Source organism: Anguilla anguilla, chromosome 16, assembly GCF_013347855.1.
Source record: "Anguilla anguilla isolate fAngAng1 chromosome 16, fAngAng1.pri, whole genome shotgun sequence".
Taxonomy (NCBI): domain Eukaryota; kingdom Metazoa; phylum Chordata; class Actinopteri; order Anguilliformes; family Anguillidae; genus Anguilla; species Anguilla anguilla.
The window spans coordinates 27122850-27145543 of NC_049216.1; the positions used below are offsets into that span (position 1 = coordinate 27122850).

The 22694-nt window shown below is 44.2% G+C and overlaps 1 protein-coding gene across 1 annotated transcript in view; it reads left to right on the forward strand.

The window, feature by feature from the left end:
* Window positions 1-613: 613 nt before the first annotated feature.
* Window positions 614-22694, forward strand: part of phlpp2 (PH domain and leucine rich repeat protein phosphatase 2) — a 33532-nt gene continuing 11451 nt past the window's right edge. The window contains exons 1-9 of the mRNA XM_035396563.1: window positions 614-1227; window positions 3302-3579; window positions 6834-6967; window positions 14217-14407; window positions 14950-15075; window positions 17405-17559; window positions 18906-19052; window positions 20093-20323; window positions 22364-22566. Coding sequence (XP_035252454.1) covers window positions 1021-1227; window positions 3302-3579; window positions 6834-6967; window positions 14217-14407; window positions 14950-15075; window positions 17405-17559; window positions 18906-19052; window positions 20093-20323; window positions 22364-22566 — 1672 coding nt within the window. The 5' untranslated portion in view covers window positions 614-1020. The remainder of the gene's footprint in view (window positions 1228-3301; window positions 3580-6833; window positions 6968-14216; window positions 14408-14949; window positions 15076-17404; window positions 17560-18905; window positions 19053-20092; window positions 20324-22363; window positions 22567-22694) is intronic.

Below are 22694 nucleotides of genomic sequence, written 5' to 3' on the forward strand. Positions count from 1 at the left end.
CCCATGGGTGCTGTTGTGTGTTGGGCACACCTCTGGCTTTTCATAAGGCCAGAAGGTGAAATTACTCAAATGACTCTGGAAAGGTTATGCTTGATTTAAAGACATTATTGATATTCTCGATGGCAGCCTTGATGCCCGGTGAAGCATGCTTTGCATTGAGTGGTATTCCCTTTGTAGCTCAGTTTTTTTGTTTTGTAATTAGGCTTAGTGATCTTTACCCTGTATGTACACAACAGTTGTATTGAAAGGATATTACTTATTACTTTTTATTGAAGCTTATTAAAGAGTGCTTCAATTTCCTCCCACAGTCCAAAGACATGCAGGTAGCCTAATTGGAGACTCTAAATTGGCCATTGGTATGAATGGTGTGTGTGCCCTGCTATAGATTGGTAGCTTGTCCAGGGTGTATTCTTGCCTCTCGTCCAATGCTTGCTGGGATAGGCTCCAGCACCCCCCCCCCCCCCCCCCCCCCCCCCCCACGACCCTGCTCAGGATAAGCAGATATAAATAATACTGATAATAATAATAATAATAATAATAATAATAAACACATTAAATGGTAATGCTGATGATGATGATGGTAATAATAATACTAATACTGCCTGTGCTATTTAATGTTTCCAAGACTTCTGAGCCTGTATGATAAGTTATACTATAAAATACCCAATGGGGGAAAAATAATATCTCTGAAATATGAATTATCAAGAATATCAGGCTTCAAAAATTGGCTTATAATAAATATGACGCAGACACAAATAGCCCATGTTGGGCACTTGGGCAATATAAAATTCGTGATTCTAATGAATAATTCAGTAAACTCCTCCTCCGAATTGGGCTGTGCGCAATGAATAATAACTAGCCCTGCCCCTCTAATATTTATTAATTTGGTCCTTCTGACAGCCCCGATGGTCAGTCTCGTTATGGCGTTTTACCAACCCAGAATGAGATTTTTTAGTGCTGGGTGCATTGGAATTTACCACTTATGAGATGTGACGTTCTGTTCGGCTTGTCATCGTGAACATGAAAATGGAAGAAGAGGATAGTCCGACGAGGGCGGTACCGAGTACCAGTCCAGACGGGAAAAAAGGTGGTGTCGAAGATAGCGGGTCTTCTGCTCGTGTCCTACTGGACACTGAGCTTTGCGAAACTGGATCTAATCAAGTGGCAGGTCTAAACTGCCACAACGGACGGACCTGGCGTGGTGGAACCGGAATACGAGTTCTGAAGGTAGGCTACGCATCACGCCCTGTCATCCTGTATGCGAAAACACGGTAGTCAACGAGCAACTAGCTGGCTAGCGAATTAGTGTCGTTGCATGTTATAAAGCAAGGGCCGAACTACGTGCGATAGCCGGCAAGCCACCTTTCATCGCTTCATACCTGACTCTTGTGCAAATGTGCAATTAACTTTGTTGTAATGCTGTTGTTTTCTCGTCTTACGCTTTTCCAAACAAGACTGGTCTTATTAACGGTCAGTTATTTAGCGTGTCCCTTTGATTTAAGTAGCCAACTTGCTTGCTTGCTAGCTTCATACTGCTGTGGCAATGACATGTGTTTGACGGCTCGATTTTATTAAGATGTCAAACCCGTGTTCAATAACGTTAATCTAATCTACTGTTAAGATCATTATAACGTGTATGCGCGTTCGTTGCAGAGCGACACCTGAAGCCCTTTCACCTGTTGTTACAAGTAACCTTAATATTAACGCCTATGGAAAAAAAGAAAAGATCTTGATAACTGAACGTTATAGCTATCAGTAGCCTACAGTTCTTGTGATATTACATGCACATTTTGATAGGGGGGTAGTAAAACGTGATATCCCAGTGTAATTACTGCGTTAGTCTATCACAGATGAGAATGTTCTGAACAATGATGCATTTAAAGGATATCCTACTTTCGGACAGTAGTGCTCGCTAAATGCCTAGAGACCTTCGCGCAACAGCCCACATCTCATCTCTGATGACCGATTCCACCCTGGTTTTCCGTATAGGATACTTCGCCATTATGTCATCATGAGTTGACCCTTTATATGTGTGATGTGGCTACGTAGCAAGCATGGATTTCAAAAATTATGTCGCATCATCCTCAAAGTGCAGCTGGGAATTAATCTCTTGTACTAGAGTGAACATATGCATGATGTTAACTCTAGTAAAAGACATGTCTTGTATCAATTGTACATTTTACAGCCCTGACACTTCCTGAAAAGGCGAGGTGTGTGTGTGTGTGTGTGTGTGTGTGATATATACACGTGTGTGTGTGTCATCAGACATTATTGTACGACCTGCCATGATTGTGTATTGTTCATATTCATTTTGCTCAGCAAACAGTTTCCAGAAATTGTAATGGTTTATAATCATAGAAACTACTTGTTTGAGGTATTTTAGTATCATCTGCATTGTTTGCTTATAAATCTGTTTTTGAAGCCAGCAGTTTAACATTTTGGTAGCATTGTGGTAACATTTTGGTGTCCAATAGCGCTTTTCTTGATCTTGTAGGTAATGATTTTCATAGCAGTAAAGGAGCAAGGTATACAGTATATTTTTTGATGAGTTTTGGATAGGATTGTGTCTGGATGTATGCGTTTGTGATTGATTGTGTTGTGTACTGGTGCTGTGACGTACGGGATGAGCTATCACACTGGGTTTGCATCAGGAGTTGCCAGGTCTGCCGTCATCACAGTTTTGGGAAGAGCACCTCCCTGCTTTTACCTAATGGAGGATAGGTCATGGTGGCATGACATCATCAGTGTGACTAATGACCTGATTTTTAACCGCTTCTGTTTTGTACACATTACCAGGGTGTTTGCTTGCAGCATACATATTTGTGTCCCGTTACCCTGCTCCCATGTTATATATACCAGGGCAGTGTGAAGGCTGTCCCAGGAAGGTGTGGCGTTCTGTATTGTGTGGCTCACATTTACCATGGTCTCGATACTCGATACTCGATACTTTGCATATTTAGCAGAAAGAAAATAGACAAATAATTCCAAGGATGTAGACAGTGTAATCTGTAAGATCTATCAACTTTATCTGAGCTGATGCATGAAGAATTGGATGCAGCACGATGTAACTTAATACACACATACAATGTTTTTTGTAAGCAATCAGTTTGGCTAGTCAGTCAGACTTACCGAAAGTGCACATTGAAAAATGTAACAGCTGAACATATAGGCCTAGGCCTATCACTGTACAGAGGACTTTGTTTCACTGATGATGAGTCCTTCTTTATCCTATATTATGAATCGGTGCAATGGCAAGCTAGACCCAGCACTGGCTTACTTTGGCCCATCTTCCTTCCACCAGCGCAATATGAAGCGGAATGGGAGTCGGGGCTGTGTGACCAGGAAGACCCGCTTTGGGTCACGGGAGCGGGACTGGTTGAAGGGGGACGCCCAGCGGGGGTGCGTGTGCCTCTATGGGGCGGCAGACCCCCAGCTCCCCTCCTCAGGACCCCAGACCTCCTCTACCTCACAGCCGGACCTGCGACTGGTACTCTGCTCCACCAGCACCACGGTGGAGGAGCTGTGTGCCCAAGGGGAGAGTAAGGACCTGTACCTGCAGCTGCATGGGGACCTGATCAGGTACTGTAACAGGTGGCCGCAGTTTCTCAGTGGAGTCTTTTTGACTGACTCTTTAGTGCTAACTACTGTCTGTCGTACGCTCTGTCTCATCCCTACTGTACAGTTTCCTACGGTGGCCCATATCCTTATCTACTGTCGTATACAGTCTTCTGTTTCTTGTATGTCACATGCTTTCTATGTAGTCGTTGCACTAGACATTGCCCTATAAGTTTACCAGAGTAAACTTTTTATTTTATTTTTTTATTTAGTTTATTTAAACAGGGACAGTGTACAAAGAACATTAACCTTATATAAAACAAGGAAAGATGTAATGTACCGGGTTATAGCAATTTGCTAATTTCCACCCGTAGTCCCTGGGCAGGTAAGTAAGGTAAGTAAAATAGAAAGTACATTAAACAGTAAAATAGAAAGGACATTAAAAAACAAAGTACAAAATACAAAAATAGTAAAAACATACAAAACACAGTCATCCCCACATCCCAACCCTAAAACAAAGCGCCACCCCCACCCCCCCCCCCCCCCCCCCCCCACCCCCCGCCCTCAAAACTAATTTACTAATGTCTGCAAGTTTGCTGTGTAAGGATCCAATGTTTTGTTAGACGGGAGAAAGCGTGAAAATCTGTGGATGTTATTAGTTCTGTTGGAAGATTATTCCATTGTTTTATTGCCATAAAAGTGAAGGATGATTTTCCAAAGGAGGTCTTGCGTTGTGGAATTCTGCACTCCCCCCGAGTGGTTGATCTAGTGGCTCGTGTTGTTTTTTCTGACATGTGAGAGGTAACTGATGTTACCTCTCACATGTCAGCCTCTCATACATTATATTTCCTGACTTTTAAAATTAACTTGTTTCTGAGACTTTGATAGATGATTGCCTGAACATAAGGTTTGGTACTTTCACCTAGTTTCACACCAAAGCTCTGGTCAGGCAACGGTGTTAGCCTGCCTATTTCCACTGTCTGTGCCCTGAATTGCACTTTTGTGTCTACTCTGTGTACTGCAGTGAGAAATAGTTATGTAGCACATAGTTGGGCAAATTGCTGGAATCTTCCAGAACATTTTGCCTCCACGTGAGCATGACTCTGGCAAAAACTAGTTCATTGTGCTGGTCACATTGAGTCTTACCCTGTGACTGTGTTTGAACTGACTGATGTAGTCACTAGTCCTTGTGGGCTATTTTTGGACTGAATGGTGTTTTAAGGGGCCCATGACAAAATGCTCTAAAAGCCTCTTCACCGTCATGAAAAATATGTGTCCATTTCCTTGCAAATAAAACATCCTCCTTTTTCTCAGAATGCATATTTATCAACTGAAATGTCTCATGAATCACCATAAGATTGCATGAAGGTACCAGCTAACAGCAAGAATGACACACTGCTCTGTATCTTCGAGAAGATTAAGAAGCTACAAAGATTCAAATGCTTCCCTCTTCCCTGCTGCTCTTGGGTTGGGGATTTTGCAGATATTTTAAGCTCATCTTTGGCTAAAAACAAAGAATTTTTCCTAAGGTTGTGCTGGCAGAGACGGACCTGGATTCAGCTCTCAGTAATCCTCAATCCTGTAAGAGGTGTTGAGGCCGGCACCATGCAGCTGGCATCTGAGCAGCCAGCACAATCTGGGAAATGAGATTCCTCTGTCCGGGGGAGACTGGGCTGTCAGGACAGAGAGGGGTGACATGGCAGAGTGGAGACTCCATTTCACCTCTCTCTTTGTGCACAGGCACAAACAAGAACCAGTCTATACCTGCTCAGATGAACTCAGCATGCAGAAATGGCCATTACCTGCATGCTCACTGCTTCTCTGTGTGAAATACTGAGCAGTGGTGATGAGAATGGGGTTTCCCATCCCTGGTCTGGGGGATACCTTTGTCATGTGCTTTTTTGTCTAATTTTCAGCTTCTGAACAAGCTTATATAAATATGTCTGGATGTTCGCAGTGTAAAAACATTTACAATGCTCTAAAATGGATTGTATAAATATGTACAATATATGGGAAATAAACATAACCAAAATATAAACATGTACAAACCGGACCCTAAAAACAACAAGGCTGTGGGGCACTCTCATTTCAGCTAAGGATGAGGCCTCAGTGAAACTGCATCTGGGTGGGTACAGGCCCACTGAACACATTAATTATAAGGGTACTTCTTGTCATCTCAGCAAGTTTACCGATGATTCTAGAAGAGATTGGTAGTGTGACCTCTCTGCGAGAGCTTTGGAGTCACCCTCTGACATGCATATTGAAAACGTGAGTGGACCCTGCATCTGCTCGGCACCATGAAGGCTTTCAGAAAGCCATACTTGCTGTATTTTAGCATTCAGGGATAGGAGAAGATGTGGGGCAACCCAAGAAAAGCATTTTGATCTGAGACAAAACATTTTGTTGCAGCACAATAAAATAAGTGCTGCCATTTTTGGATTAAGGCTATACTTCGAGATCCATTTTCTTTCTAACGTTTCAAAATGGACCACAGATGAAGTGATGAGGCTCAAGTGCCAAATGTACAGCAAAAGAAAGAACTGTGCTTGTCTGATATATGTATGCTTGGACCATCCAACCAAACACATTCCCATGGCTTTATAGCCATCATACAACCACTAAAGAGGCGTTTTACTCCTCTGAGTTTTACTGCCTGCCCTTACTGTTTGTTTGCAGAGAGCCACGTCTCACTTTCATTTATTTGCCCTTTAGTTCACTGTCTTAAGTTGGAAAATAGGGTGCTTAAACCCCCGTTTGATACCAGTGTTAAGTCTACTAACAGGATTACCGAGCGGAGGATTAGCTGATGCTTTGATCAGGTGTTCAGGGCAACTGGGTGACACAGGGCGTTACTCATTAGCATTGTGTGATCTAGAAAAACAAAAGACTTGATAACTGCATTATTGCTACCATGCACACCATAATATTGGATTGAATTTTGTTAGGAGGATTTTGTTTCTGCATGCCTGTTTAAATATGGAAGTAGAACTATGATGGTGCAGGAGGGATGCTCTCTGGGAGACATGAAGTATCACTTTACACAAGATTGGCAGGAGCATTTTAATGTGAGCACTGTTCCATGCCTGCATGTTCCAAGTCAGGTAATTCAGACTGCTGTGCCTGACACCAAGCGAGTGAGTCTTGCATCTCAGCCCCCTTGCTCCCTGGGGAAAAGACACGGAGCGTGCTATGTGTGCTGGGGCCTGTGTGCAATGGATGTCGTAGGCAAAGGTAAACGCATGTATTATCTGACTGAAAGTTACCCTGTTCACTTACAGGAGGCTGGACCCCACAGAGCGCCCTCTCCAAATCGTGTACGACTACCTGGCAGCCATGGGGTACAGGGACCCACTGAGGATACAGTGGGAGGCGGCCAACTCGGACCTGAGCTGTATGATTCGCTTCTACAGGGGTGAGTGACAGCTTGATGCCTGGCATTTGGGAATACAAATAAAGAAATTATATATATATATATATATATATATATATATATATGTAATATATTTATTGTACTGCTGTAATAATAATAATAATAATAATAATAATGTTGTTGTAGTTATAGCAGTGATTTATCTTCCATTGTCATTAGACTTTTAGTTGTGGCCGATTGGTTGTTTTTCCTCTGTACTAATGGTATTTGTATTTCAAATCAAACAATGACTACGAACCAATATTCAGAATGTCTACATTTATTTAATAATTTTTCTTTAACGTACGGTAGGCTATATTGAACTATATTACAACAGTGCCATTCAATGAGTCAAGTCCCCTATTTCAATTTGGTGTAAGTGTCGGGACAAAGTTAGTTTTGACAAATGTAATGACTTGCAAGATCAATATTCCGTTGCATACCCCTTACATATGATGACTGCAGTGGATTCTGTGACTCATGGACATCACTTGGTTCATGATGTGATCCTTAGATATGCTCTGCCATGCTTTTGATGCTGCTTCCTTCAGTTACTTTGTGTTTGCTGAGGTTTCAGGCTTCAGCCTGAGGTTTAATAGTTTCCTATTAAGCAAGCGAAAAGCATCAGCTGGAATTTACATCTGGAAGTGTGGCGTCTGAAATTGGCCTTGTTCAGTCTTCTGCACATTCTGTCACGCCTAATGTACGGAGATCATTAGCAATGACTCCAGCTGAACATTTTGGGTAATCATCCTGTCATCACTTCTTTGTGTCTTGCATGGATGACCTGATCGCTGGTCCTTCAGTCCATCAGTGGTTAGTTTCTTCTTTAGGACATTCCATACTGTTGACTTTGGAATGCATTCTGCAGTACCTCTGATTGATTTTTTCAGCCTCACAAGACTTTTCTTGGTTGTCACTGTTCTCTGGCAGTTTTCCTGTCTTGCTTATGAAGTAGACTGTACAAACATTTCCAAAGGATATAACCCATGCTCTGACACTCACAGCTTTCCAATTATAAATTATAATTTCAGTAATATGGAGTGAGATTTGTAACAGCTGATGGTCATTTGTCCCAATACTTATGCCCACTTGGAGTAGGGAGACTTGAATCATTGAATGGGATTGCTGGAATATAGTTCAATTTCTATGTGGTGAGATGGTTATAAATTCCGATTTACTAGGAGTGTTAGGCTACATAAATGACTCCTTGATTTTTAACCGTCCTATCACAAAGAGTTTGTCCCAATACTTATGCCCACTTGGAATAGGGAGACTTGACTCATTGAATGGCATTGTTGGAACATTGTTCAATTTCTGTTTGGTGAGTTAGTGAGATGGGTAGAAATTCCTATGTACTCGGAGAGTTGCATGAACGATTCCTTAACCATCCTATCACAAAGAGTTGGGTTTGGCACTCTGTGCTTGTCATTGCCTTGAAATAAATATGACTGGCCGGAATGTTTAAATTTCACGTTCCGTTTTGTCGCTGTTCTAGAAGCCAAAATGAGATGCTTCCTAGAATATCGTTCTATTGATAAGCATTTCCGCTAACAAAGCAGCAACGTGTCTGAAACAGAATAGTTTAATAGTTTATTTATGCTTCCATATAGGGACCCTGGTTTATTTTGTTTGGCTTTCACTTTGGAAGTAATACCTTCTGGGTTCAGAGGTTGATTGCTCAACTGTTTGTTGGAGATTGCAAAATGGCTTTTGCACCAAGCTGAATCTTGTGTGTTTTCCTCTTAAAATGTTACACTTCCTGCTGTATAGAATGTGGTTTTCTAGACTTTATTACATGTGTAGGCTCTCTTTATAAGGTTAGGCTAGTCTGAATCGTCAGATCTTTATGGCATTTCGAATGAGGCCCATCCATTTTTGTGAGTGATGTGAAAGTCAGTGAAGGGAGTAGGATCAGTGATCAAAGTTCAGTAATTCCCTGGAAGGGGGAAATATTGTCCCGAGAGACACAGTAAGTGTAAAAAGTGTAGACTCGATTGACCATTTTTCACCTACCCTGTTGAACATTAAACTAAGTCATACAAGCAGGCACAAAACTACCCTAATGAGCATTAATCTACATTCATTAAACTATGAATTGCAAGTGAACTGAGCCCAACTCAGGCTGGTTTTTTGCATTTTTGCATGATGTTGTTTTTTATGTTGACATTTCTTATACGAGGTGCAAAATGAACGTGCTCGGTGTTTGAGGGAGTGATGTGTTTTGGTTGGGATGGTTGCCAGGAGTGCCGGTTTTGGTCACATGATCGATGTCAGCAGGGCGACTCCGCCACACTGCTCCACGGTCCCACGGCCCACGCCGTGTCAGCGGCTGTAATGATCCTCTTAAGTGTGCTGATAGGCTTTACTCCTGAGTAAATGGGACCTGATGTTCTGCATAACCTATTAATAACCTGGCTGATCCTCTGGTGCTGAGGATCCAGGGCTAGGGCAGTGCAATCAGAGAGCAGAGATGGCTGAGCTCTGATTGAAAAAGTGCCCTCATAGCTCACACACTTCCACTGCACCCTTCCCCTGCCCTGCACACGGTCAAACATCCGCTTCTTCACAGAGCCTCTATTCCTCCACACGCATCTGCTCTATACGTACTGTATATTGCATTAAAGTGTCGAGTTTTATAGTTAGTACTGCCGTGGGAATCGTTTTCTATTTTGCACTGATTGGTAACTTTCACACACTGATATCTGGAAGTGAGTTGTCCATACGTTGAATAGCTTGTGACGTTACATTGTACTGGCAAAGACCCTTGGACTGCTGTTTATGCAGGGGATTTATATATGGCTTGAGAGTTAGCCGATCCACCGGCTGTTGTGTGTGTCTTGCCTTATGAGAAAGTTCTACTGGTCATTGGCTCGATCATTTGCATAGCACAGCTAGCAGTGTCCTATTGGCTGAAGCTGTCAGTCCAGACAGAGTTCCAGTCTGTGGACAGCCTCTCCTTTTTGAGCTCCTGGGAAATGCTAGGTTCAGAAGATTGAGACCTCAGGCCTCCACCTGCCTCCCTGGCATCCTCCTGAGCGTGTTCCCGGACTCTCCCCAGCCACGCTGTGATTGGAGGAATGTGCACAGAGTCTCATCTGTGGTGGCCAATAGCTTTCACTCCATGGCTCCAGCCTCAGGTGGTCATCCTCCATCTCTCACCTGACCTCACACTCCAGCACTGGCCCACAGCTGTGGCCAGGTCATACCTCATTAGGATGCCTACGCAGGGATCTTGTTGCTAACCATGCCAAAGAATCCACCTCTCATTGACGTATTTCAGAGTACGTAAGGCTTGTTTGTCAGTCATGTGAATATTGTCTGTGCTCTTCATTCTTAGCTGCATCTCATTTATCATTGTTTCCTCTAATCAATTTTCTCCTTTTACAATCACCGAGACTCAGAACAGTATCCAATCAGGGTTTTTGAGATGAGGTTTATAATACAACGTAGAAAATCAGTTGTAATGTTAGTGTTGGTAAAGAAATAAAGAAGACATGACTGGAGTACTGGCCTATGATGTTTTCTGTTTCCCTGTCCCTACCCCGCCCCCCATACCCGCTCCCCCCCTAACCCAAACCAAGCAGCGTAGCATAAATGAAATAAAAACAAACATGCAAAGTGACGTGGGTGGAAAGAAACATAAATAAATGCTGACTTAATTAACCGCCCCCTTTAAGAAAACACAGTGAAGAGCCAGAGAGTAAGTGGGGTGGTCGTCCAGCACAGCTGTGGCGCTCCAGACTCCAGGAGTTCTGGGGAGTTCTGGCCCCGCTCCACCGGGGCCCGGCTGAGCGCTCCTCCACAGCCGTGACGGCGGTTAGCCCCCCCCCCCCCCCAACCGGAGCGGAGCTGCTGTCGTCGAGAGCGCCGCACGGAATAAATCATCTCTCCGTTCGCTTTATTCGCCTAATGAGTTATCGAGCCAGTGTGTCAGTGAGGAAAATAACTGTGTAAACGATGCACAGGCCCCTCCGCTTCTGACAGGGCCGAGTGGGACCAGAGAGGCCTGGCCCGCAGTCCCCCCCTGAAACAGCCTGTCTGGTCATCTGGATTATTTTTTAAGAGAGTCAGCCGTGTCTCGCTGGGAGCTGGATGAGGTGAAGGCGCTAGTGGAGCCTCCCGTATGTTTGGTGCTCAGAATTACTAAAGGACTCCTCTTGTAGTGTTCATTTTCACAATGCAGTGTGACACTATCATGGGCATCTTTTTCGCACTGTGGGCATTAGGTGTGCGTATGCGTGTGTGTGCGTGTGTGTGTATGGGGTGTGTCTGCCTCTTACTCCTAATTAATGGTTAAATCTAGATTTAATATTGTTCTAGTTGTTCATGTTGTTCTAGTTGCTGCTGAATATACCTTTTTCTGCAGCTATTAATCTCATGGTAGCTCTGTACTTCTGATGTTTTATATGATGAATTTCAAATCATAACCAGAGCATGTACATTCACCAAGTATAGTGCATGATCCTTGCCCATGTACTGTTGGAACCATAATTAATTTCTCATGCCATCCTTGAAATTTGAAATTTGAAATTCTTTTAGCTACTTGTTATGTGAAGGCTAACCGTATGCATGTAAGTGGAAACCATATTAGCTCAACTGATGTTTCATCATCGGTGAAGCTTTCCTGTTTAGTAGCTTAGCGGGGCTCCTATCCAGGCTTAATGGATGGGTGGGCTGGAATGACTTATCGCTCGCTAACACTGCTGGAGGTGCGAAACACACACAGGGGGCGGGAACAGCACCTCCCCAGCGGACTGAAGGGATTGAGTAATGGTGCTGGACGCAAAAGAAAGGACTTGGAAGGAGCGGGGAATTGCACTGTTGGAAGATCTTTTCTAAGAATGAAAGTCCTCGTGGGCTTTATGTTGCTGACATTTTTAATATGTTTATTATTATAAAAAATATCACGCTGTTCTGAGACTTTCCGGTGTAGGCCTTTGTTTTGGTTCTTTGCCTGCGTCCCGCAGAGTCAATCTAATCTGTTGTTCAGGCTAAAATGGATCAAACAAACCGTGTTCATTTAATTTAATTTCCTTACTTAAAGAAGTGACATACCTGACTCATTATCAGCTCAGTGCAGATCTTTAACTGCCGAATGAGGTGTGCTTTGTGAGGGTTGGAGTGAAAACCTACAGGATGGTAGATCTCCAGGAACAGAGTTGGTCACAGAGTTAAATCTAATTTGTGAGGGAGGATTGGATCTGCTGGCTGCCCTGTAGAGAGAGTCCCCAATGACCTGTATTGGGAAAGAAGAGCTGGCAGACTGCAGTCTATTGATCGGTATTCAGCATGGTAACAATGCCCTGCCTCTCTTCCAGATCAAAGGATTGTGTGTGTCTGGACTTGGATAAAGACACAGAGCTGAAAGACTGCTTTCAGCACTACTTGTGGAAGTGTAGTGTAATTGTTAAGGATTTGCTTTAGCAACTTAAGAGGTTGCCAGTTTCGTTCCAAGTTGGGACACTGCCACAGTTACAAGGTTATTATTCAGGTGGTACCCCTTAAAAAGATATCCATGATTTAAAACGGGTGACTCACTATGGCATGTACAACGTCAGAATGGGGGGGAAGAGGCCTTTGTGCAAGAAATGCGACAGTTTCTCCTGCTGTTCATGGGTGGTGTGTGTGGTGCTTATGTCAACGAGAGGTCAGTATTCTTTTGAAATATGCCTCTCCTTGCAAAAATATGCCTCTTGCCTGACTGCACAGTCTGATAACTAGATGCCATCAAACAGTGCCTGTGTGCACAATGATTCCTCCCCTTGCTGTTCCATTCCTGACTCACTAGATATCATCTGCAATGCCCAAATATCATCAAAGGAAGCCCCATGTATGTAACTTAAGATGGAGTGTGTGTGTGTGTGTGTGTGCATGCATGTGTGTGTGTGCGCGTGTAATGCGCGCGCGTGTGTGTGCATGCATGTGCTTTTGGGTGTGTGTGTGTGCATGTGCTTGTGTGTGTACATGTGCGTGTGTGTGTGTGTGTATGTGTGTGTGTGTGTGTGCGTGTGCATGCGTGTGTGTGTGCGTGCCTGCGTGTTCGTGCGTGTGTACGTGTGTGTGTGCATATGTTGGGATGGAGGGTATTGTGTCCTCTTCTTTGGCGTCTTCCCCCCCGTGGCTCCCCTTTGCACTGTTTGCTCTGTTTTTGACAGACCAGCCTTCACCCCTCCCACTGTCACACAGAGGACAGGATAAAAATATGGATCAAAATATGCCTTGTGTAGCATCTCCTCCCCCCCCAATCCCAATGACACTCTGCAGCCTCTTGGGTTTCAGCACTGCTCTCTGTGAGGGGAAGCCCAGGATTCAGACAGGAATATCTATCCTGCAGCCACAGCATCTGTGCTGCTTGTTCATTTGCAGTTTTCTAAGCAACACAATGTCAAATCACCTGAATGTCCAATCAGATCCTTTCTTGCCCTCTCAGTAATGAAATAACAGACAATGGCAGCAAAATAGGTGTCTCTGTGGTGTTGAAAACTGAGGGGCAGTATTGAAGATGGAGAACCTCCTTGTCTCTTAAAATGAGACAAAAAAAGTATTTTTCTCTGTATTAATTAGGCTGTAATTTAAGATTAAACTTTAGATCCCAGGCCAGTGTTTGGTGCCTTTCTCTGCATAGAAATACTGATTGTGTTACAGAAGAATAGTAAAATTGGATTTGAAATGTGAATTATCAATTTTATGTGACAAAATGGTGATTCATTTATTAACTTGAATTATGGATCTAGGGCAGCAGATTTTAGAAGCAAAAACAACCTTGACAATGTCCCCTTCGTCCTTTTTAACGCTGAGAGCAGATTGAAAGAGAAATAACACACTGACTCCTCACGCAGGGATGGCCGCAGTGTCACTGACAACACTTTCACCTCAGCACAGATGGGAGGGGCTCACTGTGACATCACTAGTGTCCCACAGCCGTGGTCTCTATCCCTTAACACTGATGTAATGAGACGATATCCGGTGCCTCAAAATCTATAAAGTGACTCATACTTACACAAGGAATGAGAGCATATACTTTTCTACTGGCTGAGCAAATGTACATGTGGGGGTTAGCATGTTTGCGTGTGTGCTTACAAATGGCTTCTGACCACACCGTGACCGCGGCCCCTCTCCTTCCGGCTGTGGAGAAGGCGCTGAGCGTGGACCAGCTACGGCGCTTGCTGCTGACGGGCGTGTTCAGCGTGCGGCGTGACCACGCTGTGACCACACTGTGACCGCGCCCCCTCTCGCTCTCCCCCTGCAGAGAGGCCGCTGAGCGCGGACCAGCTGGAGCGCACGCTGCTGACGGGCGTGTTCAGCGTGCGGAAGGGCAAGACGCAGCTGCACAAGTGGGCGGAGCGACAGGTCATCCTGTGCGGCACCTGCCTGATCGTGGCCTCCGTCAAAGACTGCCTGACGGGGAAGATGCACATCCTGCCGCTGGTGGGGGGAAAGGTCAGGGGTCAGGGGTCAGACTGGAGGTGGGGAGGGGGGGGGGGGGGGGGGCTGGTGGTGTTGGTTTGAGGGAGGGGGTTGTTTTCCAAACCTGCCTCCACCAGTGCGTCAGGGACACTGAGGCCCAGGAGAGAAACATCAACACAGCTGGGAGAGAGATTGAGCAATGCTTGGCCTTGTTTTCTCTACTGCGGAGTAGGGCTTGCTCTTTGATAGTCAATAGCTCAGCTCACCAGAGTCAGACTGGAGCTCTACTCCATAACCTTGAGATGCACCCTCAGGAAAGACCTGCTTATTGATATTCATGATTAAGTGTCCAAATAACAGAGCACAGCATGCCACTGATCTTTAGGTAAACATCAATGGCAGAGTGAAGTCAGTGCATTCTCAACAAGTGCAAAACAAGCCAAACTTTTGTTTTTGCTCTTTATCACACTATTTTTGAGGCTTTTTTTTGTAGTTCTGCTGTCTAATAATAAGCTTGTAAAATGTAAGCTGCTTGCATACTCTCTAAAGGTTGCTGTCTGTGATTGTTACCTCAGGTGGAGGAAGTCAAGCGAAGACAGCACTGTCTAATGTTCAGCTCAGCTGGACCCCAGGCCCAGACTTACTTTGTCAATTTTGACCAGCTGGCAGACTACCAGAGGTGGCACCGGCAGGCATCTAAGGTAAATCTGTTTCTCTGTGTGCATGTTTCAGTTTGTACATACAAGGTTTTGTACCTCTGTTCTCTGAGTGTGTGTGTGTGTGTGTGTGTGTGTGTGCACACATGTGCACATGTATATACGAGAGACTCAATATAATTCTGCAGCCATCTACAAGACACATTTCTAAAACAACTCACATTGCCTTAAAACTGTGAGCAACACTTGCTGCCTCCTTGGCCTTTTCCCAGCTCTGACAGGCTCTTTGAGCGGCCCAGCAGGGGTAGAATGTGCAGACGAAGACCATGAGAAAAACTGAAAATGTAGAATGTTAAACGTAGATCCTCAGTAAGTCTAGGAGGGTTTTATTGTGGGGGGGTCTGGACTGCAGGGTTGGAGTGGCTCAAATGCAGTGTAGAGGAAGTCTTCCTCTGCTCTTGGGTATGCTGAGAGGTCAGCTAACTGGCACTGGGCAGTGCTGGGCACGGGGAGTGGCAGAGGGAGCGCTGTTTGCATTGTGTTTCGTGCCAAGTGGGACACAATCGGGCCCTTGTGTGTCTCGCTGGTGCCTGCGGCTGCCAGGGGAGGAAGGGACCCTGCGATCTGGGACACTGTGCAATGGCCCCTTGCAGCAAACAACACGCTCTCCCTCCCCTCCCCCTGCTGCGGTTTGTTTGGCTCCACTCTTACTGGAAAGGGAAGCCTAACACAGAACCACAGTTTGTTTCATGAGCTTTTGTTTTTTTCCCCCCTTTTTTAAACCCTATTCCACATTGTTTTTCTGAACATAAAAGTCAATTAAGGTAGATAAAAAAAAATGAAACAGTGGGGAATAAAGTAGAGCTTTCCTTTTATCTCAATTTACCTCTTGTTTTACTGTGCCTGAAACATGGTGAAGTAATTTGCGGTGGGCTTTTTGCAGAACATTTATTTCAGATGTGTTTTCACAGGATTTGTATTTGCATATTTTCATTGCTTTCCAATATATGTAAATTCATTCATTTTCCCGATTGGTCATGCTGTGAAAATCAAGCCAATAACTTCTCTTTGAAACTGGCTTTGAAAGTGTCATGTATTCATTTCCAGTGAATTTTGTCTGGTGCAGGGGGGTGGAAAAGACCTCAATGCACAAACTCCTGTCATCACTCGGAGACCTGTGGCTGCACAAAGTCTTATCCTGACAGGACTCAGCAGGGGCTATACTGGGTTGTGCGTGTTGTTGGTTGTATGCTGTGCTTGGTTGTGTGTGTTGTGGATTGTGTGCTGTATTCGGTTGTGTGTTATGAAAGGGTTGTGTGCTGTACTGGGTTGTGTGTGTTATGAAAGAGTTGTGTAATATACTGGATTGTGTGTGTTGTGGGTTGTGTGCTGTACTGGGTTGTGTGTGTTATGAAAGAGTTGTGTGTATCATGGGTTGTGTGCTGGGTTGTGTGTGTTATGAAAGATTTGTGTGTATCATGGGTTGTGTGCTGTGCTGGATTGTGTGTGTTATGAAAGAGTTGTGTGTATCATGGGTTGTGTGTGTTATGAAAGATTTGTGTGTATCATGGGTTAGGTGTGTTATGAAAGAGTTGTGTGTATCATGGGTTGTGTGCTGTGCTGGATTGTGTGTGTAATGAAAGAGTTGTGTGTATCATGGGTTGTGTGTGTTATGAAAGATTTGTGTGTATCATGGGTTGTATGTGTTATGAAAGAGTTGTGTGTATCATGGGTTGTGTGCTGTGCTGGGTTGTGTGTGTTATGAAAGAGTTGTGTGTATCATGGGTTGTGTGCGTTATGGTAGATTTGTGTGTATCATGGGTTGTATGTGTTATGAAAGAGTTGTGTGTATCATGGGTTGTGTGCTGTGCTGGGTTGTGTGCTGTACAGAAAACCTGGGTCCAAGGCCTCATTCAGCAGCAAGCCCTTCTAAGTGTGAACTTTTTTCAGCTCCCTTATCATCAGAAGTTGAAATATTAACTGGGCTTGACTTTAATCACAGCTATATTGGGGGTAGATGCTGTTGGTATTTAATTCCCACAATCCATGTGCTGCTGACTGTACACTTCTTGTGTGCTGTTGCCACTGTTGCTACGGTTACCCTGGATTATACTGTGTTCGAGTGGGACTGCACTCTGGAAAATATGGAAAGGTCATCGCAGGTCCATGGCCTGCCATGTGATGAGGGGCGCAATGCTGAGGTGAAATGACATCTGTCTCGACTAAGTACCTCAAATTGCATTATTTTTTCATTGTGAAGTGGAGCGTGTCAGCAGCTCTTGGAGTTTAACACATTTTAACACGGCTTTTGGAGTGCAGCACTCACAGTAGTGAATAATGTTCCGAGCCCACGTGTCGCTTGTGTGTTTCACAGGTGGTGTCCCAGACCGTCAGTCTGGTGGATCTGTCCTGCTACAGCCTGGAGCGCGTGCCCGAGTACCTCTTCTACAGCCAGGACATCACGCACCTCAACCTCCGCCACAACTTTCTGAGGCTGGAGGGGGCGGGCGGACTGCACAGCCTCAATAGGTAACAGTCTGCCGCGCGGAGACGCTGACTCTGCTTAAAGAAAGACAGCTTCATCGTGTGCATCCAAGCAGAATTACTATTAGCAGGTCTGACACTGAAAACTAGGGAAACGGTTGTGGTGTTCTGCGTATATCATCATTACTGCAGCATCTGCTGGTACCCTTCTAGAAACATTTATATAGTGATGTGTGTTTTGTGGTGATGTGCCTTTTAAACCCCCATTAGGATACTGTATTTAGTAGACATTAAATACATGCTTGTCACTTAGATATACACCACTTCTCTGGTTGCAACCTTGTTGGAGTGTAACAGTATTAAACTTAAATCAACATCAGCCCATAGAAGCCTAGGTCTGTTATCAGTTGTTCAACAAAGAGGCCAGTGAGTGGTGATGTGCGTATGTGCGCACTGCGCACACCTCTTACTGGCTGACCACTCCCCCCCCCCCCAATCACTGTGGCTCAGCTGTGAGTTCAGTAATGCTCTGTCACTGCCCACAGAGAGCTGGGAATCCAAAACACAGGTGGGGGGGTTCCGGGGGGGTGGGGGGGCAGACATATGTCCTGACTCACAGCATTCTCCGACCCCACGTTGTCCGAACGCATGGGGGAGAGCATGCATGCTGGGCGTGATGGACCGACTCCCCCAATGCAATTACACACCCATTATCTCTCATCATTTTCACATCACTTACTCCATTATCATGCAGCGTGGTTTCTGTTTATTTCTTTATTTTTTCACACACATTACAGGTCTTGCGTCATGGAAGAATCGCCCCCATTACAGCTAAACTATTGAAACCTTTAGAATGAATAATACCAGCTTTAGAATGTCAGCTCTTGAAATGTCTTTGAGAATGTTTTTTATTGACAAATTGAGAGGGAGGTGGGGAGTTCTCTTGTGTCTGGTTCTTAATATAGCTCATTTTTGCTTGGATGTGTGTGGCCTGTTCTAGGTTTGGGTCAGTTAAGAATCTGTCCTGCCTGTGAAGAGGATTCTCTGAGAATTTCATGAGCTGACTGTCATGAAGTCTATATTTTAAACTGGATTGTGTTTGAGGGAAGAAAATGTTGGGGAATGGAGACTATTTACAGAATTTTGTGTACATTGTCTTTCAGAAAAACAGTTTTTTTGGATAGCGTTTAAAATGTGTTCTACCTTTTACCTTTTTACTCACCTGTAAAAAGAACTGCCAGAAAACCTTTTGTTGGTAAAACTTGTGAGAACTGATATTGGCGTTGTTTAGATTCTTTTTGAAAAGTTACAACTCCACTGATTGTGAAAAGGCATGTGGCTGCTTCAGTCTGTTCCATTCAGATGTTTGTAGCAGTGATCTCTTTTCCCAGATTCTTACAGCTGAAGAGCTTGAATTTGTCCCATAACCGACTGGGCACCTTCCCAGAGTCCATATGTGAGGTCCCCACACTGACTGAGCTCAACCTCTCCTGCAACGGCATCCATACCGTGCCCTGCCAGATAGGCAAGCTTCAGAGGTGAGTCGTGCGCTGAGAGAGCAGACAGTTCCTTTCAGTGTCTATAGACAACACCTTGAGTTCATATGCCACCCAGATCTTGGTGCTTTTCTTAGCTCAGAATAATAACAATAATGAACAATAATAATAATGGAAGTGGGTGTGACACAACCTGGGTCTCCTTCCAAGACATGATGCCAGTACCTCTGCTCAAGAGGTAAGTGACAGATGCATAGTAGATGAATTAGAGGGCTCCATGTTATGGATAATACTGTATGTAGTTCTCATGTGTGTTCTAGAAATATGCCATGCCAGCTAAATATAGATTGTTCTTTATAGCTGAAGCCAATTAGATTTGTTCTTCCACTCAGATGATTTAGTGGCAGGGCAGTGAGAGATTATTCAATTGCTTGTAAAAATTCATTCCTTTTTTTTTCGCATTTTAAAGTCACATTATATCTAGCTCAGGTAGTAGTTTACACATCCTTTTCAGCACAGAAATGCACATATTTTACTTTTAATGAAAGCAGTGGCTGGATTTATAATCTCATCTTCAAAATTGAATATAGGAAACTTCAAGCATGGTGATTACAGTGTAAACGTCTGGCTCAGAATGGCTGAAGGCTGAAAAAAATGTCTGTTGAAAGACCTTACTGTAATATGATATGTTGTGGACTAGTGCGTACCTAACCTACATGTCCTTTTTGGGTTTTTTTTGTTCTTTATTTTTTGTTACTTTGGTTCAGATGATCATGTAATGTTATCGATTCAAGGCGTTTCAGGCTATTTCTGTTAAAACTGTATGTTTAACTGAGGCACTGAAAATGCATTAAGTTAAACTCAGCTGGTTCATGTTAGATCAGCAGATTAAATCAACCTTTTAAGAATGCTCTCAGCCCACTTAGTGCTAGTACTTACAGAGGGCCGGGAAGTTTCGTTCCATACGATGCGTAATGAAATTAGTTGGTGACAGTCTTCTGTACTGGTGACTGTTCTGAACTGCAGTGTTCTGTAAGTGTGTATATAAGGCTTATTGAGCCTTGCTGTTGCTCTGCCCTCAGCCTGCAGACTCTGTCCCTGGAGGGGAATCACTTGAGCGCCCTTCCCGAGGAGCTCGGCGGCCTGTCGCAGCTCAGCAGCCTGGGGCTCGCCTTCAACCAGTTCCCCCGCATCCCTGCCGTGGTGGAGCGGCTCACCGCCATCGACAGGCTGTCCATGGCCGGGAACAGGGTGGAGACCCTGGAGCTGGGCTTCCTGGGCCGGATGAGTCACCTCAAGATCATCGACCTGCGGTGAGAGGGAGGGGCCCCGCCCCGCCCAGGCCTCAGCCTCGCTACTTCCCCCCCCCCCCGGCCCCATCATTCCACCTCCGATCACTCCATTTCATGCGTCGTGCTGAATCAATACTTGCTGGTACTGTAATAAGGAGTCCTCTATTAGTGGATCAGGTAGAGAGCAGGCAGGTGACACACAGGCATCTTCACTCTTGCAGACAGGGAAGACGTGTCCTGGTTCCCTGATCATACCCTGCCAGGCCTCCCTGCCTCATTTATTGCCCCAATGTTACTTTACCTTTTTTTTTTTTTTTTTTTTTTTAAATAAGTGGATTTTCTTCTCATTAAATCTACAGTAACTGTGAGTCATTTGAAGGCACATGTTTTCCCAGAGGCTGTTCCTGTTTAATTCGTTGGCCTGGCGTAAGCGATTATTCATTGGGTTTCTCAGCCTTTCCATGGAAATTAATTATTCCGCAGGAGGCTCATGGCCGGGATTTCTTTGGATCCGATGGAACTTTGTTGGATTACACAGTCAGTCGGCTCATAAACTGCAGCAGTATTTCTTTGCAAACTTTGTTTGAAGACAGAGTCGAGTTAATTATTTTATGGCTGGGTATACATTGACATTCTCTCTTGGATTGAACTGCGTTCCCAGAATTACACGGTCAGGCTCAGGCTCAGCTAAAAGTTTACAAAACTGTAAATAAAGTTGAATAAAAAAAGAGAAACTCAAAGTAATGAATGCACTCATAAATTAGATTATTAGTCTTAAAACAAATTAGTTTTGGCAGGCGTTACAGTTTAATCCATTTAAATTGAATCCGCTCTTATAACTGAAGAAATAAAAAAGAAAGTAAAAGCTAAACGGATAGTGTTGTGGGTGGGATAGTATGGCTGGTTGTTAGCACAGGGTTGTTAGCACAGGGCTGTTTGTGTGGCTTTGTGACCACAGAGGCCTTTCTTAGTCTATGGTCCCTTCGGTATCAAAAATTATTTTCATTTTTTCCCCAAGATAACAGTGCAATAGTAATTTAAAAATTGGATAAATTTCCATATTTTCTAAATATATTTAAAACCATATTTAAAAATGGTACAGATTTATTGCAGTATTTACATATATAATATACAATTGTAGTTATTCATTAAAATGAATTAAATCGGAGGCCAAACCAAAGAGCTTTTTATAAAAAACAAAATTAGCCTGCTTGGTTCCGGTTTGGCATCAGTAAACGGATATGTCACACCCTGCTAACCCTGCCAGGTATAGCACATCTCTTCTTTCACGCCAGTTGCTTGCCTCTTGGAAGTCTCACCATCCTCGTATGATGACCACACCGTAATGAGCCGTGATCACATTGGGATTGGTTTGGTAGTACACTCTGTTACTGGCAGGATAAGATTTTTGCTTGCATTTTTCTTTGCTTTCCTAAACTGATTAACCTGTAACTGGGACATTGTTTTGGGGCTTTATCCTTGAAGAATTATTCTTATTACTGTAACTCTTCATACAGTGAGCAGCTTCTTTTTTTTGATAGTCTCCCCCATTTTCCCCTGCTTCTAAATAGCACCTTACACAATGATTATACAATGATTGCACTGTAGCATTTGTTTTATTAGAGAAGGTCACTATTAGTGGCATGACTGTTCAGCCTCCCTTATAGGTGCCTGAGCTGTAATTCACCATGGAAAAGGTATAACATGGTTAATCATAGCAGAATGCCTATTAAAGATGTGCTGCATTATGGGGTCGGTGGAGTGCAATGCTCTTGTGTATGTTATGGAATCAAATACTGAGGACAAACTCTATAAAAAAATTCCAGTTCTAAATTATCATTGTGCTTCACACAAATAAAGTACCATTATGTTTACCAGGCTGTGTATAGCTGCGTAAGGACCAGCAGTACAGGTGTTCTAGCATGTGTTCTAGCTATTAGTGGTATAATCTCTGGACTGTGTTCTAGACTTCTGTTCTCTCCTGCATGTCATTGGTCGGGGGTCTAGCCGTATGTTCCTGTATGCTCCCCCCCCGCCCCCCCCCCCCCCCCCCCCCCCCAGGCTGAACGGGCTGCGCTGGGTCCAGAGCGACGGCCTGGAGCCCGTGAGGCAGGTGACCTACCTGGATGTGAGGGACAACCACCTGAGCGCCCTGGACCTCAGCTCCGCCTGCAGCCTGGAGACGCTGCACTGCGAGCGCAACCAGCTGGAGATGCTAACGCTGAGCGGCTTCATGCTGCGCGCGGTGTACGCCAGCAACAACCGTGAGTGACTCACCCGGCCCACTCGTACGGATGGGGACCATTAAGATTCTATCGATAGCGCACGATTTACATTAGAAAATTTAGACATTGTTTCATTTTTTTAAATATTAATTCTTTATCAGTTGATT